Source organism: Diadema antillarum, unplaced genomic scaffold, assembly GCF_040938485.1.
Source record: "Diadema antillarum isolate AM-2024a unplaced genomic scaffold, OU_Dant_1.0 scf00000103, whole genome shotgun sequence".
Lineage (NCBI taxonomy): Eukaryota > Metazoa > Echinodermata > Echinoidea > Diadematoida > Diadematidae > Diadema > Diadema antillarum.
Genome location: NW_027270992.1, coordinates 5,970,135 through 5,992,294, shown reverse-complemented (window position 1 = coordinate 5,992,294; position 22,160 = coordinate 5,970,135). Strand labels below are relative to the sequence as shown.

Here is a 22,160-nt window from a genome sequence, read left to right as displayed (position 1 = left end):
CCATGGAATTGCCATGTGATAGAGTACTTGGTTACTCATTATGTGCAATTATTTCAAATGAGTTGACACAGAATCTGTTAATTTGAAGAACATCAGATCAGCAATTTAATCTCAAGAGGGACATTAGATCATGTACATGTATATCATGTGTCATATGACATCATACCATACCATATCACATAAAAAGTATCACATCACATCAGATGAAATCATATAACTACTATGAATTATTTATTACATTTGGAATGCTACAGAATCTGGATTCTTTTAGGATACCAAAATCAGAAAATCAATGCTCAGAAACTAAATCAGGTTTTCTGGGTGACGGGTCACACATGGCCATCAAGATGGCGACAAATGGTTTCAGTTGTCCTCCGCATGAATTTTTTTTCCCCCCTCTCTCTCTCTCTCTCTAACTCAAGGCTGGCATGCACTCACCTACTTTTATATCTGGTGCACAATGACGGTCAGGATTTCACAGGGAACAGATGGTCAAAATACCTTGTCTGGGAGACCTTCCACTACCAACACACATTTTGCTATTCAACTCTCTCTATAGTAATCATGGCAACAGGGCAACAGCTGGCACAGAAGACACCCTATTATTGCAGGGAGGTAATCTCCCTGATTATTGTTTGTACTGTATCTGCATCACTACATATACCTACTTTTGTAGAAGTATGCACTGCCAAATCATTTGTGTGGGATTTTTTTGAAGTTCAAATAAGTGTTAGTTTCATGATACAAACATACTACATGTATGTAATACACTGTAACTCTCAACACAGTTAAAGGGAAATCTACACAATAACTGTATAGGGACCTCCCATATGATGACAGCACAGATTTTGGATTTAACCAATACCTTAAAAATTCATAGCTTTTGAACAGGTAGTTTGATTTTCCTAAAACTTCACTGATGTGTTCCAAACTCTACGTATTTACACGTATCTGCATAATGAATCCATATTTGTGGCAAATGATTATTGTCAACATTAACAAAGTTCTACTTCTTGCAACCATCTGCAATTATGCATTTAGAGTTTATTGACCAGAAGAGTGCATGAAAGAGTATGCCACATGTTTGGTCATGGTAAAGTATACAAACTTACATTGATTTGTCTGCAAGATGAAAAAAGCATAGTTCATGACTGTGAACTATCCTAAACGACCATAAACTATAAAAAAAAAAATGATGAATGTCACAGGCTACGAATTTGATCAATCATAAATCATGTTAAAATACACTATTTACTATAAGATGGTGAGCACACCTGGTGGTCATTCTAAATCTTAGGCTTCACCAAACTGAAACACATTTTGTACCACTTGAAACAATTTACCAAAACTTACCCTGGGCCCTAACCACTGCATCTCGTATGGCTGCATGTTTGTTGGCTGACGTCTCCTTCAGGATGTTTGCGAAAACGGCCTCCATGTTTGGATTGCACGGGACAAGGAGGTCAGCTTGAAGTTGGAGATCCCCCTCTGGACACTCGGCTCACCCCCACATTGTCTGGGGCTGCTCGATGGATCTCTGCTGCCGTGGATCAGTAACAAGAGCGATTTCAAATAGCAGCGAGTGTCGTCAGTCCGAAGAGGGGAAACCCTTTTCCCAGGTCGTTTCTAGGATGCACTGGGGCCTGGCAATTTGTTTGCGGTTGGTGATTCTTGATAAGATAAATTAAGAAGACAAGTTCTCAATTACACTTTGCCTTCTTGAGACAGTACACACATAATACAGATCTACATGTGTATACAGGCACTGCATACAAACACACAAATACTGCACATGTACATCCCCACACACACAAAGCAAAGGATTGATTTCATAATTAGACACTAGATGCAAAATTGCCTCCTTGCATTAGACAAATTTGCATTGATTCGCATTGATTGGCGATGCACATTACAACCACATTAGAATGTAGGCCTTACATGTATGCCACGGCTCACTGCAGTGTATACATGCATAAATAGTACTCACTAAAACATGACTGCACATTCTAAAGTGCCATTGGTACCAAGTCAACAGCATTGGCACCTCAACAAAGACAACAGCATCAAAGCCATATGAGCAAGTGTATGGATAGCCATCTCTTGTCGTTTTTTTCGAAGGTGCTACAGTACCAGGTACTCTGTGTTAAGTCATCATCATCGAATCACGTCATCATTACCATCATTCTTCTCCTGAGTTCCTTTCCATTTCTTAATGGCAAGACTTACGCACAATGGCACTACACAGTAATGATTTTGAATGCATGCTGACAATAACTAGGACACTGAAAGCAGGGACACATCAGTCAAAAATCAAACTTTAAACCACAACTATCCGTACATTTGTACATGTACTCGTAACATTACATGTGGTGCCTCCAAACACCATAAAAATCACAATTCCCTAAAGCATGTGTATACATCAGTGTCATGTAAACTCTTGTATCTATTAGGTGCACCAAGCTGTACCTGATTATATTAATTTTGGTACCAGGGTACTTTAAAATATCACAACACACAGCAGTCTGCACTGAGACTGAAGGCAAATATGAAATGCTCTTTGATTGTGTACAGACATGCAAACTCTCACATTCTCAGTGGGAGTGCTTATATTTGCTCTCATACTCAAAAGGGAGTTCATGGCATTTACACAATCCTTTCTGTAAGCCAAATGGTACAATTTGTAGTTCTGAGGATTGTGCATTCCCTCTTTATTTAATAGCGAGAAACTAGAGGCTATGCTAGACACTCATTTCACACACATGTATGACTGTATGCAGGTCTGCAAGTGATACTGAACAAAAAAATAAAGACCAAATCTATAAGCATTAAAATCTTTAAAAAGTGTCCATTTTTGACTTTCAAATAGCATTCCTACAAAGTTGTATTTGGTTTCTAAGATGTGAAACAATCAACCCCAAACACATTACTGTTGATAGGACCCCTAATCTTTAACTGACCGAACAATTTTCATGGATAGCCTAGTGTCGTATGTAATTCTCGTTACAAGTAGCACTGATTGATTTCTCTAAGACTTGAAGTAATGGCAATGAAATGATTCTACTGTGGTCACTAATCATGAGATATCATATGATGAGATTATGATATGATATATGATATGATATAATATATATGATACATATATTATGATAAGTTCAAATGATATACATTTGTATGACATGATATATTGATATTATATGATTAATCATATGATATAATGATACTTACGACATGATAATGATTATGATGTGATATGACATAATAAAATATAATATGTTAACAATATGATATATAATGATGATATGACCATACAACATATTTGCATCCAGATAGTGTAATTTTCATATTTTTAATATGAAACTATGTACCGGTACACTGGGAGTGTCTACCTGTTGTATAGGTCATTAAGACCACAAACTGCATACTTTATGAAGGACTCAACATCAGTTCTTGTCAAGCAAATGAAAATACAGAAATGCTAACAGCTATAGTACCTCTCCCCGATTAAAGAACAAAATTTTTACTCTAATTTGAAAATCAGATGCTCTTTAAAGAGGAAATCCACCAAAACTAAATTAACTTCAAAAGAAAGAGAAAAATACACGTATTCCCTACAGAATGATACAAAAATGACAAAAATCAGATGGGAAATAAAGAAGATCATATGACATTTTTGAAATTTCCTTTTTTTTAAAAAAACATACCGTAAGTTGACAATGTCATGCTCTCACAATTTCTTATTCATTTGGTATTTATACAGAAATGACAAAAATTTCATATTTCAGCCATATGAATATAAAACTTAAAAACACCCATTTGGTAAAAAAACAAAAAGTGTTTCCAACTAGATATGGTATGGGAACATGTACACAAATTTCATATATAACATATAAAGAATTGTGAGGTACATGTATGACATAATCAACTCGCTCATTTGAATATTCATAGGACTGGTCAAGAAATGTTTTCCGAAAAAATCTGAAATTTCAATTTGTCACAGAAAAATTCCTTATTTCTTATCCGATTTTTGTCGTTTTCATCGTTCTGCAGGGAATATTTTCTCTTTTATTCATTTTGGGGGGTTGATTTCCTCCTTAAGTCAATAAATGCATTGGCGCTTGGATTTTCAGGCATGTAAAATTTTAAGGGCAAATATAAATTTGAAAATTGATGATTTTTCATACATACATCTACTTGCTCGATAGTCGAGTGAATCAAAAAATTGATGTTGGGCCCTGGTATGCGGATCAAGAACTCATGTAATAATGAAAATGGAAGAAAGATCGCCCTTTCCTGGTAAGACCAATAAAAAGTGGAAACAAAATAAAGTTTCAAACTTTATTTGCCAACATTGAACTGATATTACAAATCAGTTCAATACTCACTGCAGCATCTGAATGCTATGGGATATCAATGAATCAATTTACTTTATACCTTTGTAATCTATCAAAACATTTATATGGAATGCATGATATATTATTATGAGTTTATTAAGCCTCACTAGGTTTTGCTTTTGTTCTGTTTTGTTTTTGCTTTTGAAATAATTTCACAAACATTCATTCTGCCAAACTGTGATGTGTCTAGTAGTACTAGTACTTGGTTAAACTACCATGGTATCAAGCTACATGTACATGTATACAGTCACTGTATGTGTACATGTTTGTAACACTAGTCAAGACTAGAATAGTTACTGAGGTCTTTTCCCTTTAAACTTTTCCCTTTTATTTGGAAGCCTACATGTATTAAGATCTTACCAAAGGAATGGTGTGTCGCAGAAATAATTCTGACATATTTTTCTTGACTTTTGACCTCTTTCAAATTACATATTCTACATGTATATGAAAAAAAAATAAAGCATAAAACTATTCAAAAAATAGATGGACGGTTTAGGGAGTAATGAGCACTGGCAGTTTTGGGCATTTCAGTTGCTACTGGGTTAAATCCAAAGAGGTTGTCTTACATTGCTTGTTAATAGATTCAGATGTGTTGACTCAGTGCAATCTAGGTACCGGTACATTATGATTCAACAAGTTTATTGGTCTTTTCTTCCCCAGCGTCAGCCCCCTCCACACACACACACACACACACATACATGTACCTAAAAGAAAGCAAATCACAGGTAATTTTCGACAGTCTTCAGCATGATTAGCCTTCAAATACTGTCAAAGGTCACTCATTGCTACAAGGTCAAACAGTGCCTCAACAATTTGTCTGGCAAAGTATGCATTCCTACATACAGTATGTATAAATCATACAGGATGTTTCCTAAGTTGACTCCAAGTTACGTGCAAACTTGCGATATGGAAATGGGATTGTCTTTGTGTGGCTTTTTTTTTCACTTTTATTGTCACAACATCACTATTATAGTCTTGCCATGACATTAGTGTGTATTGGCTATTTTGCAGATTACAATTTGTACATGTATGTGAGTCACGATTTTTGTACTGTCTACTTTGTTTTATTTCTTGTTTGTTTTCCATTCTTTCTGTTGGTCCAGCAATAGATGCTCCACTGTGGGAAATTCATAATATATTCAACCATCACCTACAAATTGTACTATACTACTATACACTAGTGTACTACTAGCAATCCTTAAAGGGTGGTCACAAGCACAAGCTAAAGTACAGTACACCTGTTATGTAAGCCAAAAAGCAACCACAAATACATACAAACTCTCCTTCTTCACTTTAAATGCGAGAACCTGGAACTATATGCCAGGGCCTGCAGTCTGGATCACAAATTTGCCAACATTCAGAGAAGCTGCTCTTCCATTCATCAAAGTGATACAAACTCCTGTTGGGTTGCACATACTTTTAACTTCAAGCACACAAAGACATTCATGTGTGTTTGTGTCTGTGTACACATGCATTTACTCATGCTAAGAATGTTCACTTTTACTTTACACTACCTGTATGTACAAACAGAAGTGAGATTTACAGTCACATGTTTGCTTCACCATGCCACCTCTCAACACAACGAGTCTCACCGGCACACAACATCTTCACCACCCCTGGATAGCTTCAAGCCTTGTGATCAAGGGCTGCTGAATAAAGGTACAATGTACATGTACAATGTACAATAAGTGGATATTTTCGTGCGAGTAATTTTCCGCACTCGGCTGGGCAAGAGGATTTCATGTGTTTTTAATTCCGCGGAATCAGGACATTAACTACTGGAACATATGGCATGCAAAAATATCAGTGTGCTTTTATTTTCGTGCTGGCTTTTGATTGTGCGAAATACGCGAAAATTTCCACAACACAAATTTAACAGTATTTGAATTCTCTTACAGGGCCTGTATTAATTCAACCATTAAGCAAGTAAGGCCACCTTCATGTACACCATGTAAGTCAGTGCCACTCATAAATCTGCGGTCTGCATTTTTCTTTTTTCACAGCTACAATACAAGTAGGAGAGACACAGAGTGTATTGTGTTACCACACACTTATTCTTTGTTTCTCTGAATTCCATCCTCACAGGATGAAATTTTGAGCAAAAATAACATTAATCAATATATTCACAAAGTCTTGAAAATTACATACTGTGCGAATTGTGCAAAATTATGTGAATTATTCACTTTGACTTTGGAAAAATATACTTCAAGTTAACACCTTTATAAAAAGTGATCTATTAGCGCAGTGCAAAATCACATTATAATTCTGGACACAAATTTTGTAATGGTATCATATAATCAACGTCTTTCACGTGTTATGCACCAGAATCACTATACCCACAATTCACTGTACACATTTGTACCAAGTGGACGACAAAGAGAAAAAACGGAAATGAGGCTCAAATTTTGTATTGTATGGTAAAAGGTCTAACATAAATATTTCGAACAACTCACACAGTAAAATCTTGTGATATTATATCAACATATCTATTCTTCTAAATCTGAGGTGAAATGTGAATTTCTTAGCATTTTAACATTTTTGTGTCGCATTTGGGTGACTTCCGGCCCATACAATGCTCAGTAAGACAGATAGATCTATGACAGAAGTCCCATGCATATAGAATGTCATTATTATGCAGAGATTTGCGCGTCTGAAATTCACACAATGGTGTCCCGGAATTGCAATGGTATCCGGTGCGGTAATACCATGTCCATGTCAAATACTACACAAACTGGGCAGCCTGTAACATTACTCATTAGATTAGTGTACGAATATAAGCCCGCGCGCCTGTACACTGTTGCGTATAGACTCGAGTAGAGCATGGCACATTTCATTACACTTTGTTTGTCATTTCAGACATTTGCACATGTATCTGAAAGAAATGCAATTTGATTTCACACTACATAATATAATACAAGTACAACATCAACAGACAGGCAGATCACAGTACAAACAAGTAGTTATTAGTATTAGATTCTAGTGAATGGTGTGGTGAAAGATGCAACATTTTATGATACAAGCAGGGAATTTAAATGCAATGGTGATTAGTCAGCTAATTTTAGATCTAACTTTATCATTATAACAAAAATGAATTTATTACAAAGTCCAAAGTGGATTAAAAATTAAAGATGCAAGCTTGCAGGTACGAGGTAGTGAAATACAGTAATCTGTCAACACTAACAGACTAACACTAACAGTATAGATCTAGTATAATTTCTAACAGTCAACAGTCGGTGATCCTCATTAAATATTAGGTAGCCTTTTGTATTTAATAAGCCCACTCTATACAGCCTACAGTAGGCTACACTACTACTACTCACTACTACTACTCACTACTACTAGTATGGTTGGGTGTTCATAATACCGGCCACCTAACGTTTTTCTATCAATAGAAACGTGAAAAATCTCACAATTTGCCTGAAATTTTACTCACGTGTGGAGAAAATACTCTGGATTCACAAGCGCGCACTGAAAATGCGATCTGAGGTACACGCTCTAGATGGCGGCTTCGAACGCGTGGGGTGTCATTTTTTCCGCACTAAGTTGCCCTGTTCATTTCAACCGACCACCCTGACAATACGTATAAAGGGCACTTAATGCGTTTTTTCGACAGGCCGCTGCTTTTTTCTAGCCGTCATTTTTTCCCCAATAATATTTGAATATATTTTGAATCCTTCGATATTACTTTTAAAGGACTGTTTGATGAATTTGAATTAATTTTCATTAGGAAACTTTTCATCGTAATTGAAATAAATTAGATGAGTCGGTTTGTTTTTCACATTCATTTCTCGTTTCTGCTTCAACTCGTACGGTCGTAGCAGGCGACAAAATAATTATGTCATGTGTACTGTGTAACGTGTGTGCACAATCGTACAAGCGGCGGTGACAATTTTGCGGTCAAAATCGTCAAATTTATTACAGAAGGATACTCTACATCTAACAATGAGTCAGCAAAGGTAGGCCACTGCCGGCCTAGTTATATGTAGTTACACGATAAATCTTATTCGATTTTGCTAAATTTCGTTAATTTAGAGGGAATACTTACCCAGTATTTGTTTTCGCCTCATTTTACTCGGTAGCATAGCCAAGCTTCCAAGTCAAGTGAAGAATTGAACACCGTTGCGCGTAGTCCCATGCGTACATTTTCTTTCTGTACGCGCAATGCCATTATAGTGCGCGGTCGGTTGATATGGACCCGGTCGGTTAGTTGAACACCTACCATACGTATACTCCCTAGCCTAGCTACAATTGTACATTAATTTACGTATATAGGCCTACTACAGACAGAGCTCACAGTGTACAATTTACATTCGGTAGACATTCCCAACATATATTTCTATTGTTGGGACCATCATCAACATATTCGCAACACAGCAACAATAAGTTTAGGGCATTCACAACTTTCTACGCTTAAAACTAAATACCATGAGCAACCAACCATTTTATTGCAGCATTTACATCGAAACACTTACCTATTTTCGGTGAATGTACAGAGATAAGAGTACAATAGCGTAAAACAGCTGTTTGCCAATCTGACGTTTTTTCATGCACTTTGCCTGGCCGGTCTTGTCCACGAACACAACGAGGTGAGCGCTGAGGGCAGCATGTACAGTACAATGTACAATTGTACGTACACTCAAGTCGGATCGATCGTCGAGCAATCAAGCTCTGTAATGTCTGCAGCTAGCTCAGCTGCTGCACCTACCAGCCGACTGACTCCCCTCGCACCGCGCGCTATCGGGCTTCCGGGATCCGCCGCCGGCGAAGCGGCGATGGGAAGAGCCACTGGCAGCACGGTCAAAGTTATCCCGTGTAAACGTTGTCGTAGCAACAGGACACGTACAGCACCGGTTGCCCACATGTAGAAGTCCAGATTAGTTAAAAATCCTGAATTTCTTTTGGATTTCACTTTCCCAGTGCAGTGTTTGAATTAACTATACACAGCCCAGTCGACATAGCGTAGTAACAGCGTCTGGTCGGGCTATAATTGAATGAACATGGCGGACGAAGATCAAGACAACGGTAAGTTAAACATTTCCTCTTTGACCGTTTGTGTAAATTGTGTGCCTTTAAAAACGAACCTCAACCAGACCATTGCAGCGGTAAATTTACTGATTCTGTAAAAGACGTACATCATAACTTTAAATGTATGCTCAGAAATCTGAACTTGACTTTTCTGCATGTGTTCTCATCTAACTATTATAGCCCAGTATAGAACTCTAGACATTTGTCACATAAATATTCAAACTCCCTTATAAAGTCACTTGCTACATTTCTATATTTGCTAACTGAGTGAACACTTTCTATGCCATGAACAATGAAGTGCTAACGTTAGATATCTAAAGCAACTAGTTGCACAATATGCAGGTGCAGGGGGACAAATTTTATAAATATGGAATGAGAAGTTCTACTTTTCTTTTTTTTTTTTAAGAATTTTTGGAGGAGAAGCAACTTCATTACTTGACATTCAGTTTCTGTTGTGTGTGTGTAATGTGATTAATCGAGAATTGAAATCTTCTTATTCTTGAAAATGAAGTCAGGCCCAGCTCTGAGCTGGCACTTTTTATCTGTCTGATGTCTGACAACCTGGAGTTTGAGTTCGTTTATTTATTTACTTATTTATTTGTATCAGTTTAAGTTCATATAGCATAGAAAACTAGGTTGCTCTGAAGTAAATTACCACCTCTCTCAAACAAGTTTTGATGAAAATATCCATGCTTTTTAGCCGATCGATTTACTGAAACTACTGACTGTGCAGCAAGGTTCCTTATAGCTCAGCCTACAATGGATTGGCTGCCCCACCCCCAAGTTACCCAGCAGGTTTGCATGTATATTAACCTGTTTAGGACTTGCTGTACAACGCGCATTTCCCATAGACACTTGCCCAAGTATACACGGGACTTGTCCTTAAATCCTATGGGTTAAACAGATAGCACATGGTTTCTAAAGTAAATAGTGCTACATTGTTTCATCTAAGTCGAAGTTCAATGCCAGTGAAGTTTGTCAGTGTTGCTATGTCTGCTATTAAAGGGACGCAGTCCTCACGAAATTTTAAAAAATATGTTGTTGTTGGTACCTCCAATGAACTACTTTCATCAAAAACAAACTTTCAAATCACCACATATAAAGCTCGTACATTTCGGTTAAAAAAGTGTGACTCTGCAAATGGGCAATTCCACGGTAACTAGGACACAGGTGCCAAAAATTCAAAATGATATTTGTTTCAAACGCCATCCATTTTCAGACAGTACTTGAGTTGAAGTTTTAAGAATCATTATGTTTTTCAATAAAAGTGGCCATTTTGATTTTCAAAATGGCTGCCAAAATATGCCTATAACTCAATGGTGAAAAGAGTGTATTGTCGCATAACTTACTCTCTGTATATTCACTTTATTAGTACTCTAAACAACAATCTTTCATATGTATGCAGTTACTAGAGAAGTCTTTTACCACACGATAGAAAAAAAAGCTGGTAGCTTTAAAGAATTTGATAAAAACTGTTAATTACTTTGATAATGATGGATGTAACGTCAGTTACCAAAAACAAGGAATTTTTAAGTTTATTCATCAAAGGAAGTGAGCTGTATGATATAACTTGGGATTTCTAATGTATGCCCATTATATATGCCTTTATTTTAATACCAGAAATAAGGATACTTGGCATACTGGAGAGTCAAAATGAACACTACAAAATGTGTAACGTCAGTTACCGAAACGTCATACACGAGTATGTAACGTCAGTTACCATGACAGTAATTATAACTGAGGCAAATTTTTTGACTTTTGGCCATTTTAATACATCTGGGAAGTCATCTTACAACAAAGAGCAGCAATCCCTTTCATAGGAAATGATGTCATATAACATGGTATGTCCATGGATATTTTTTTTAATTCTATTTTATTTCTAAATTCATTTATTCATTCATTTACCATGATTATCTTTTTTTTTTGGGGGGGGGGGAGGGCTTGAGCTTTCGATTTTTGATTCAGCACAAGTTTATGGTTAAATCATCTGGAAGTTTAGTTTGCCACATGCAGTATATGCACTCAAATTAGTACATTCCCAGTCCTACGGGATGATAAAGCTACCAAAGTTTGTAGGCCTAATCAGTGACATGATTGCACATTAACCACATTTTCTATAAAAAAAAAACAAACAAACTTCTGCACAGCTGTATACCAACAGTTTAACAATCTTCACCAATGTTTGCTTTTGCTGGCATTTTTTTTTTCAGGAAGCTTAGTCAAGTTTCTACCTCAAGGCAAATGCACAAACAGATATTTCTTCTCTTGCACTTAAATGTGTGGTGTAGTTAACATGGCTCATCTTGTATTATGGTACGTAAGGCATGTACTCATTATTGTTTGAAACTTACACTTTGTAACACTGATGTTGCTCAAAGTGAGAGAGGATTCTATAGGGTTTTAAAAAAATTGTTCATACAGTGTGTATTTGTTGATTACTTTTTATTCTATTCATGCAGGGACATTTTGTAATACAACACATGATAATTATGAACAGGAAGAGTTTTTTATATTGATTTTAGTATTCTTTCGTTGCAAAGTCCGATTTCTTGGTATCTCGAATGTATTTGCAAGCCGTGATATATCAGTGAAAAGGAAAAGAAAAACAGTTAAATTACTTCAATCTAGGAATAAAACAATAATGCTCTTTTGACCAAAAAAGCATTTATTTTTCTTGTTCACAGAGAAATATTAAAGGTAGGGGATACCTTTTACAGACCTCCCAAAATGCAGCAAAACATTAGATATGAACCTCAGGGGACTTGCTTAGGCCACTGCTTAGAAATTTGGAAGTCAACAGTTATCTAAAATTTGAATGATGCACAAAACTCAACTACTCAGTAGTTCTGTGTGTCAGCCACACTTAAGCCTTTTTGTTGCATTCTTCTGTATTTGTGATCTATAAACACAAATCTAAAACTACAAGAGCTGATGTAATAACATATAGAGTGTGTGGCAAGAATGTATATAGAAATGTTTGAAAGTGTTGATGAACTTTCTTCACAAAATATACATGATGGACACACATGCAGTACATGGGTCTGCAAAGGTAGCCTAGTAATGTACTGGAATTTACGGTGAGCCCCGAAAACAATTCAATTCAAAATCTAACGGTCAAAAAAATGTACTAAATGTTACCTTCCACTTTCAATACTTTATGGGAGTTTCTAAAATGATGCTCTCTTCAACATACCACTGTATTCATACAGCTCTTCATATAAGGCGTACAAATGGGATTCCCTACCTTTAAAGTGCGACACTTTTCATTTAAATCAATTGATGATGGAGATCATCAGGAGTAAAATAAAGAAAAGAAGGAGAAATATATCACAATAGATTTCATACATATTTATGCATATTTATGAGTTGATACATGATTTTTTTCCCATGACCTGGAAGATATTTTGATACTTTTTTCAAGCACAAAAATATCCCATGTTTTGTGTAGTACTACAAGGTATTATGGGTGGAGCACTCTATGTAGATAAAAACTTTCCTGTTCATTAAAAAACAAACAAACAAACAAACAAACAAAACAACCCTTAGTCATGTCAATATATTTATACTTGGAACTGCTTAATCTATTAATGGCTCTGTGTAATCATAAATGTTGAACAAAAATTAAATCTTCAGACAAATGTCAAGAAATATCCTCTTGTGCATTTACATTATTTTTGCCCAACTGTGCTATGGCAGGGGGGGGGGGGTGGGGGTGCCCCCTAAGGGCCCACCCAATATTATTTATGTCTTTAGATTTTGTTTTAATTTGTTGCTGTAGTTGCCTGGGATTGTCACTGGTACATTGCAGCAGTATAATGACCTGTTAAATAAATTAGTTCTCTGTAAACCCCATGGCAAAGTATGTGTAACGTCAGTTACGTAACGTCAGTTACTGACATGTTTACCTTTAAGTTTTCATAGAACACAAAGAAAATGGACTACTGTTTCATTTCATTGTGTATTTATGACTGATGAACCAAGGTATGACTCCATATCAACCAAATCATTCTGAATGGTCAGAATTATGAAATATCACATAGCTATTCCCAATCATGATTTTGCATGTGTAAACCCTATGGCAAATGTTAGCGTAACGTCAGTTACGTAACGTCAGTTACCGTCATGCCTTCACTGAAATTGGCATGGTGGTAAAAGGAGACAACTAAAGTGCACATTATTTTGCACACCTGTTCCTAAGAACCTAGGTGTATTGCCATATTTAACACATAAAGGCTAAAAGTCAGGGACATGAGATATTTCCATTTACATCTACACCATAATTTCCCATGTCCTTTTTCCGTAACGTCAGTTACCGACACATTTTCACTTGCTATGTGATAAGAAATGCAGTTTGAGAGAAAAACTTTCCACCTATTTCTTCATTCTCATGAACTTATTCATCAATGCTAATTGCAAGCCCAAGGTGCTTTCATTCACAAAACTACAAGGTAAACAATTTCATGAAAATCCTTACGTGTAACGTCAGTTACCGTGGAATTGCCCAAATGAGCAAGTCTTGGCGGAGAGTCATACGTCATCGATGCACAACTCTTTCCAGCGGTGTTCTGCTCGTCATCCCTAGTTATTTGTAAATACATGTTTACTATTTATTTTTATATTAATTGTATATTTAAAAAAGCTTGAAATATTTTGTTTGAAATAATAAAACCACATATTGTCACATTTTATGAAAAAATCAGATATGATCATTTTGAACACTTAAATTGGTTTTCTGAGGCACGGCTGTCAACTTGAGAGTCGGGCATCAATGACGTTGCACCTTTTGGCAGGCTCTTACACGATCGCTTGCAGGAATTATTTTTTAAAAATCGCGTACGGAGACAATTTTTGATGTCCACGCGTATAAATTGGTGAAAGGTTATATTTTTTACTCTTCTTAATTATCAGTACAGTGAAAATCTCAGGACTGCTTCCCTTTAAACAAATTACATGTTTGCGGCATTGAAATCTTAGCAGCATGTTTTGTTTGTTGTGCAAGCACTCTCCTGTATGTTTTGTTTTGTGTTTTGCTTGTTTTTTTTTAATGCAGTCCCATCTACTGTATATAGCAATTTCACTTTTATTGTTGCTGTTTTCATTTATTATCTTTCATGAAATCTTTGATCCATCTACTTTTTTTTTTTTTATTCATGTTATATTCAGATGTGCCTCCTTTAGAAGACATGAGTGAGCTGATCCAGCAAGCTCAAACATTGCAGCTTATGAAAGAGGAGAAGGAGGCAAAGCCAAGACTGGAGGCTGCTCAAAGTGGACTGAATCCAAGCAAGGCATCAACATCAAAAAGTGTGGAATGTTCAGGAAAGATGCAAGCCACAGGATCAGAGACTGTTCAACAAAATTCCAGCAGCAGGGTGTGCATTTAGCAATGTTCTTTTGTAATTTGTTAACATTTAGGTGCAGTTGTACATGACCTCTCTGAGAATAAATGGTTGAATTGTGAACATAAGTGAAAATATGAATCAGGTTGAAAGCATTCATGACTTTTGTAGTGTATATTATGCCAAGTTTGAATGGAAAGTGTGAAGCACCATACACAAATTCACATGTTTTGTTTACTAAAGGCATAGCATGCAAGAAAGGGATCAGTTTACATTATTTTGAAAGCATTACTCAAGTGAATCTCACCCATCAGTTTTCTTCTAAACCAGTTTTCTAATAATTTACGAAATTCATTGTCATATCTTCCTCCATAAAGGACATCTGTGACAACCCCTATTAATCCGTTCCGTACAGGAACCTGGTGGCTTGTGTATTAACTCTATGGGCATTTTAGAATTCAGTATGGAATGGGTTAAGTTATGCTTACCCAAGAATATGTGGTACTTTGATACCATACAAAGCTACCCCATAAAAACTATTACAAGAAAAGCAATTCTGGCACAGAAACTAGAACTGGAAGAAGCAAGTGCAAAATACTTTCGCAACTGGTGCATGTAATTCAGAAGTATTTTTAAAAATGACATTGAAAAACACATTGAACTGCTGAATTGAATGTTTGTCTCTTTTGACATTTCTTCTTCATTGAATTTAAAGGAGGGTACATCTTCCCAGAAGACGAGAACAGCAAAAGCAGATTCCTTTGGTGGCATGAAAAAGGGCTTTCTGTTTGGAGCACCTGCAGTGAAGTCAAAGTCTGCCTCTCAGAAACCAAAGCAGACCATGGGTGAAAACAGCAAGCCCAAAACCAGCGCAGCACCTCCTTTGGAAGATGACATTCCTCTCATAAAACCAAAAGGAGATGCCGCACAGAGTGGAGCACAAAAAATCTTCGAAGTTCAGGAGGCGTTGAAAGCCAGTGCACCATTCCTGCAAAACAAGGGTCAGTGTCTGTATAGCCACAAATTTTGACACAACAGATGTGCTGGATTTTAGTGTGATAGCAATTCACATCATGTTGGCTTAATCTTAAATAGATTTTTTTTTTTTTTTTTTTTTTAAAGGGGGGGGGGGGGCTTCAACAAAATTGACAGATTTTTACATCATGCAGTTTGAGTTACATTAAACTGAAGAGCAGTTCTGGGTAACTATTGATTGATTTTCCATTTAGATTAAAGAAAAACAACAACTACAAACAAAATCTCTATTTTTTCATTATGCTATGATGAAACTTTTTATATTTTTTAGGTCACTCATTATGATTCACTTTTCTTGATGAGTCATTACCCCATTGAGGACAAGCCGATTTTGCCATAACACACATTTCCTATAGATACTTACCCAAGTATACTTTGGGCTAGTCTTTCTTTGGGTTAATCATTAGAATAGGCCAGTCCCTTCTTGACAGTATGTCTGTTCCAAAAATATGATCTTGTTGCAGTATCAGATGAGCCATACTGCAGACAGAAGCAGAATCTCTTCTTTCTTTTAGTATGTGTGAATATGTCGGTCTTTTAATTGCAGAATTGTAATTCCTCACAAAGTTTATGTTGACTTTAATGAATACTATATTATGTAGTCAGATGGCCAGATTGGTTGAAATCTTTCTTTATCAAAATCAGACTTGTCGAAGTAAGACGATCATAGAATTTTAAGATCTTTTGTGTTTTCACAGAGAAGACAAGCAGATTAGCTGATGTCATCAACTAACAACAACAACAATGTCACTGTTGCTAGTTCGTTGCAGCAAAGCATATATGTTGGATGCAAAATTAAGTCTTTTCTTTTGATTTCACATGAAAAATAGGAAATTTGGGCAAGATTTGTGTGTATTATAGGTTAATGTCAAACTTGTTAGCCTATGACATTATCACCTACTCTGATTTCCATAGAAAGTGATTGCTGCTAATATCTCTATTTCATGAAAGCATGCAGAACTTCAAAACTCCATAACTTTCGATTGATACATGTATGTCCAATGTTGATAAAATCTTGACCAGTCTGAATGTTTCACTTCACTCTACAGAAAGAGCTTCCTTGCGATGAATTGCATGTCAACACTCTGACTGCGGTGACATTTCAAGTTTAAATCCATTCGCCATATGAGTGCCAAGCTGACTATAATGGCAAAGTTTACAATAAGACTTTTTTCTTTTTCTTTTTTTTTTGACTGCAACTTTATACAGACTGGATTACAGGAGACCTGCTGTCAAAGATTGAAAAGAACCCTCACTTGGCACGTCAGATGGCAGACCCACGCTTTAGCCAGGCCATGGCCATGTTTCAGACCAATCCACAGGCAGCCATGCAGCACTTTCAAAGCAGCCCAGACATTCAGCAGTTTTTCAAGGAATTTTGCGAGATTTTAGGTGAGAACTTATGCATGAATTCGAAAGAGAACATTATTTTGTGGTTGGATCACCACAGTCATGAATATATTGTGTTTCCATGCGATTATGGGTGATCAAATTTGTGCATTTAAAAAAAAATGGAGTATTTAGAAGAGTGTTTCAAACTTTGAGAAAGCTGTTTGTTTAAATGTTAGTTGCTTGTGTCGTGTGCACAGTATGATATCTTTCATGTAGTTTCACAAACAATAAAGTCAAATGGAAACACATAATCAAAGTGTCATTTTTGTTTAGTAGCTCATAGATGGTGTCCACTGGGCAATGTTAGCATGACATTCCAAAAATGCCACATGTTCATTACTCTGATCAGTATTCAAACTCATGATTGTAACTGAATTGAATTGTCATGCACACAGGTAATCACTTCTCAAATATGGGGGGCCCCTCTGCTCCGGTGGCCGAGACCGAACCAGGGGTCATAGTTCATGACCCAAAGTCTGCAGCGGATATCAGTGTGTCCAGCAGCACCAACCCCAACCAGCCGACGGCCGCTGACGAGGCCCAGATGCAGGAGATACTGGCCAAACCTGAGGTGGTGAAGGCTTTTGGTGACCCTCAAATACGGGCACTCATCGAAAAGCTACGCACAGATCCAGAAGAGGCGCAAAGGTGTGTTCTGTTACTCTCTTCTTTCATGATTATAATTATGTATATTTACGAAAATAGTATATTTTACTGATGTATTATGTATATATTTCAGTACAGATACATCTGGGTGACACTGTCTGCTAACCAGCATTAGTTTCTTGAGTTGTAACTACAAAGGGTTTAGTATGATTCGCACATGTCAAAGAAAGCATGTGAAACAGATCACTGCAACTAGGTTTTCATTCTACTCTGTGCAAGAAGTGAAGGTGGACCTTGTACATTTGTGGGTGAGTTGTGTCTCTCTCCCACACAGGACCTCCACGTCGCATGCCTCTGAGGGGAGCAATGTTTTTTCCTCCCACCAGAGGGACAATGTGATCATTAAAAAAGAAAAAATCACCATCTATTTTTTCCAGATTACCTTCCAATCCTTACTAGCCCTTTCCCATTCCAACCCCTTGTAGTCAATCCTACTTATGTTATTATCTTATTTTCTTGTTTTTTCTGTCTATCACTTGTGTGCTTCTTCTTGTGTGCTTCGGAGAGTGGGGGCGCAAGAGACTCCAGTGTGTTGGACTGCATCCCCCACACACAAACATACATGGACCTACCACACATGGACATACACATCGCTCGTTTATGAATTCAAACACCTGTTTCTGTGAAAAGCGTCACGATAACATTTTAAAGATGCTTTCCTGCTTTGATCTCGTGCATCACCGACAGCCAGCCTGGAGTAAGAACAAAATGGTGCTTTGAGATATCTGAAAACTACATGTGCAGAAGATAATAACTTTCTTAAATCAAGAAAATGCATGTGCAGTTGTAGTATATATTGGGAAATTATTGCTCAGTTAATTTCATTTGCAAAATGCACAAACTTTACAAGAGAAAGCAAGTATTTTGGCAGGTTGGTTGAAATTGTAATCTAATTTTCCCCATTTTCCGCCCATTGTTTCAGAGTAAACATGGACAGTAATGGCCGGTAGACGACATGTATGTCTTACCATTAAGCAACGTTACATGCACGTCCACAAGCGTCCACCTGGGTAATTACTAATTTTGTGACACGAAACTTGTCATGATTTGAGGTTTGCTGCTCCCCATCATTGTCGATTTTCCAAAGGCAGTTAAGTCTGAAAAGGCACCTCAGCAAAATAAAACCGAAATGAGGGAAACGGTTCTTTTGTCAGTGACGATGAACGATTACACAATCGTCATTGTCCAAACATCTGAATGTACTCATCAAGATGCACATTATCAGGTGAAAGCGATGCAGGTCGGATCAAAGAAAGACCTCCGTTCATAGTCCATGTGTGTAGTAGGTCCATGCATACACAAACACTTTTCAATCTACAACACTATCGAAAGAGAAATATGCAAGTCCTCTAAAACTTGTGATTCTCTGAGGGTTTTGACCCCAGTTCCTCTTACTGTCTTACTGTCAGCATTGCCCCTAGACCCATCCAAGAGTATTTATGACAAGAATGTTTACAGGTCTATGCTAGGTTGACACAAATGTGATTTTCATCAAAGCCAGTTTGTCAGAACAGTGCTCTTTCTATCTTCTCCCTCTATCACTTGAATTGATCTTCTGATGAGTTAGATTGCTTTTCAAAGGTTTTTGACAGTTTTTTTAAGAGTTCTGACAATTTTCTGTTTCAGACCAACTCATGAATACCAATCTGGCAATGATTGTAAGATGGTGTTTTATCTACTGTAAAAGTGGTTTCTTTCGCGGTGGTTTTATTTTTGCACTTTTCACACTTTGAGGTTGAACCGCGAATTTAACATCACGCAAAAATGTTTTGAACTCGCCACTTGTTACAACGCCATTGCGTACATACACACACGAAGATTCCGCGCATTGAGTGTATTGATGGTCAGCACACACACAGCGATACCGCGCAATGATGGTACAAGCATGTTATAAAGTATTCGAGAGACGGGGTTTCAGGTAAGCCTGCATTTGATTTTAATTTCTATTTCATAAGTAAAAGAATAATTTGATTATAATTGGGTTTTCATGTGCAAAATAAAACAGTTTTCGCCGACTGTGAATTCACAGATTTTGCCGACCGCGATTCTAAACACACGCGAAAAAGTCAGCACCGATGGAAACCGCGAAAGTATCTGTACGCGAAAGAAACCACTTTTACAGTAAGTGAAGTTATGATCAATGAGGGTTGTCAATGTATGGAGCAGTACTCTGAGCTGAGTTCCATTTTTCTGGGTTCAAAGTAAAGAGAAATGGACTGAGGTTGAAAAAGTCTGAGATGAGAGCTGCAAAGACAACCATTAGTCAGGATTATTAATGGCTAGCAAAATTTAACACTGTAGGTATTAATGCACTGCATTCATGTTTGAAAATGTTTACTTTCTTTCAGCTGAATTTGCAATGTGGAACAGGATTAGGATCTCTAAGCTCATGATTGGATCTCTATACCTACACAAGGCCTGTCATTAGTAGTGGCACGGTGGCCCATCATGGATGGCCACTAAAATTGATGTCGGGCCACCAAATTTCAAAAATGGATATCTTTTGGTGGCCCTATCAGGGCAACTAAAATTCAAACTGAATTTTTATGTGTGCTCTTGTCTTGGGCCAACAAAGTTTTAGATTTAAAGATTTTAGTGACCCAAACGGGCCACCATTGAAAAAAGTTATTGTCAAGCCCTGCCTCACTCTCTTGGGAGAGCCAACATTGAAATTTAGTCTGCCCATTTTTCTTGTTTTGTGTTCTTTTTTTATAAATGTGTGTTGTTTGTTTCTGCCATTGTAGAATGATGCGTGCAGGCAGTGCAGAATTCAAGCAAAACATCCAGACGCTGGTTAACGCTGGTCTCCTGGGCTTTGCGAGATGATACCGGCTCATCGTTGCTTGTGACTGTGAGTAGCTGTCCAGCATCAGAACACAGCAGGCTTGAGATTCAACTTCGTCTGCTTGTAAAAACTGTTGCCACTTGGGATTATGCGTTGGAATTATGCAGTTTGCCAACTGCCGTCCCATTGGGCTCCAGTACTGTGACCATTTGAAGTAATACATCAAAACATCAAAGCTGCCATACACAATGTATTCATTTTTTATCCATAGAGCAGTCTGTTTTATCAGCTGGTAACTATAAGTATTCCTGATATCCGTCCACCTTTGCTCAATCAAAGTGATGCTGTAGTTATTTCTCTCTTCTCTTTTCCCCAAGAAAGTGTTTTCAATATATGTGACCGCTCAGCTCATAAGAGCTCCCACAAAAGTAGCAGATTGCAAGTCACTGTAATGGACCAAGATAGTCATTTGGGTTGATTGACTCAAGCTTTTAAAGTTTGTCTTACCTGGGAGAGTATTTATATCTATATCTATATATATATATATATATATATATATATATATATATATGTATATATACGTAACACAGCAGGTTGGATGCTCTGCATGGCTGGGCGAATCTTGGGCTTGGTTTTGGCAACCAGACAACGATGGAATTGTTTGCAGTACTGCTCCACATCCACCGCCATGCCTGGCCAGAAGAAGCGGCTCCTACACATGGAAAGGGTACGGTCTACTCCTTGGTGGCCGAGATTGTCATGTAACTCCTCGAGGACTCTGCCCTTGAGAGAAGTCGGGAGAAGCAGTTGTCGAACAAATCGTCCTTGGAATGTGACCACACGTTACCAACGAAAACAATGCGGTCAGTTTCCCGAGCATAGCACCTTAAATTCTTCTGTAGGGGCTTAATAGTATGTGCACTCTGAGTGTGTCCAGACCCCCTGAGTTGAAGAAACTGACTGATATCTGGGTCTGTTTCCTGTAATCGCCGGATATCATCTTGACTGTAACCTGGAAGAGAGGATGAACATCCCACAGGGTTGATGATGCTTGACCTCGTCTTCCTCTCATCTATTGTCACCGTTGATACCAACTGGGCTGATGTAGCTTCAGTCATCAACTCTTCGACTCTGGACTTCATTCGAGACTTGACTGGTAATTGTCAGGGCAGAGAAGACGTCTATCTGGTCCATTTCTGTGACATCGTCCTCCAGTGGGATAGGGTTACGACTCAAAGTGTCAGCATGGCGATTAGTTTTCCCAGACCGGTACTTCACCTTGAAGTTGAACTGGGCAAGTTGTGCAACCCAGCGCATTTCCGTGGCTCCCAGTTTGGCTGTGTCTAGGTAGGCAAGGGGGTTGTTATCTGTTAGTACTGTGAACGCGTTTCCCAAAAGATAGTCCCGAAACTTTTCTGTGATCGACCATTTCAGCGCTAACAGTTCCAATTTCATGGCACTGTAATTGGCATCATTGTGTTCAGTTGGACGGAGGGTACGGCTGGCGTACACTATGACTACTGTTCG

At 37.6% G+C, this 22,160-nt stretch overlaps 2 protein-coding genes across 2 annotated transcripts in view; one reads left to right on the top strand and one right to left on the bottom strand.

Annotated features, from left to right (window-relative positions):
- LOC139719043 (brefeldin A-inhibited guanine nucleotide-exchange protein 3-like) overlaps positions 1–8,984 on the bottom strand; it is a 70,311-nt gene extending 61,327 nt beyond the window's left edge. The window contains exons 1-2 of the mRNA XM_071630487.1: positions 8,864–8,984; positions 1,354–1,670 (exon numbers count right to left, since the gene is read on the bottom strand). Of these exons, the coding sequence (XP_071486588.1) occupies positions 1,354–1,438 (85 nt within the window). The 5' untranslated portion in view covers positions 1,439–1,670; positions 8,864–8,984. The remainder of the gene's footprint in view (positions 1–1,353; positions 1,671–8,863) is intronic.
- Positions 8,985–9,214: 230 nt separating this feature from the next.
- On the top strand, positions 9,215–21,084 carry LOC139718961 (uncharacterized). The gene is made up of 6 exons (XM_071630406.1): positions 9,215–9,413; positions 14,580–14,788; positions 15,471–15,756; positions 17,000–17,182; positions 17,578–17,830; positions 20,593–21,084. The coding sequence occupies exons 1-6, from the start codon at positions 9,383–9,385 to the stop codon at positions 20,672–20,674; spliced, it is 1,044 nt and encodes a 347-aa protein (XP_071486507.1). The 5' UTR covers positions 9,215–9,382; the 3' UTR covers positions 20,675–21,084.
- The last annotated feature ends 1,076 nt before the right edge of the window (positions 21,085–22,160 follow it).

Excerpts from the sequence above, each read along its gene's own strand:
- LOC139718961 (XM_071630406.1), top strand. The coding sequence starts at position 9,383 with ATGAACATGGCGGACGAAGATCAAGACAACG. Across the intron at positions 14,789-15,470 it reads AACAAAATTCCAGCAGCAGG|GAGGGTACATCTTCCCAGAA; the intron begins GTGTGCATTTAG and ends TTGAATTTAAAG. Across the intron at positions 17,183-17,577 it reads GGAATTTTGCGAGATTTTAG|GTAATCACTTCTCAAATATG; the intron begins GTGAGAACTTAT and ends TCATGCACACAG.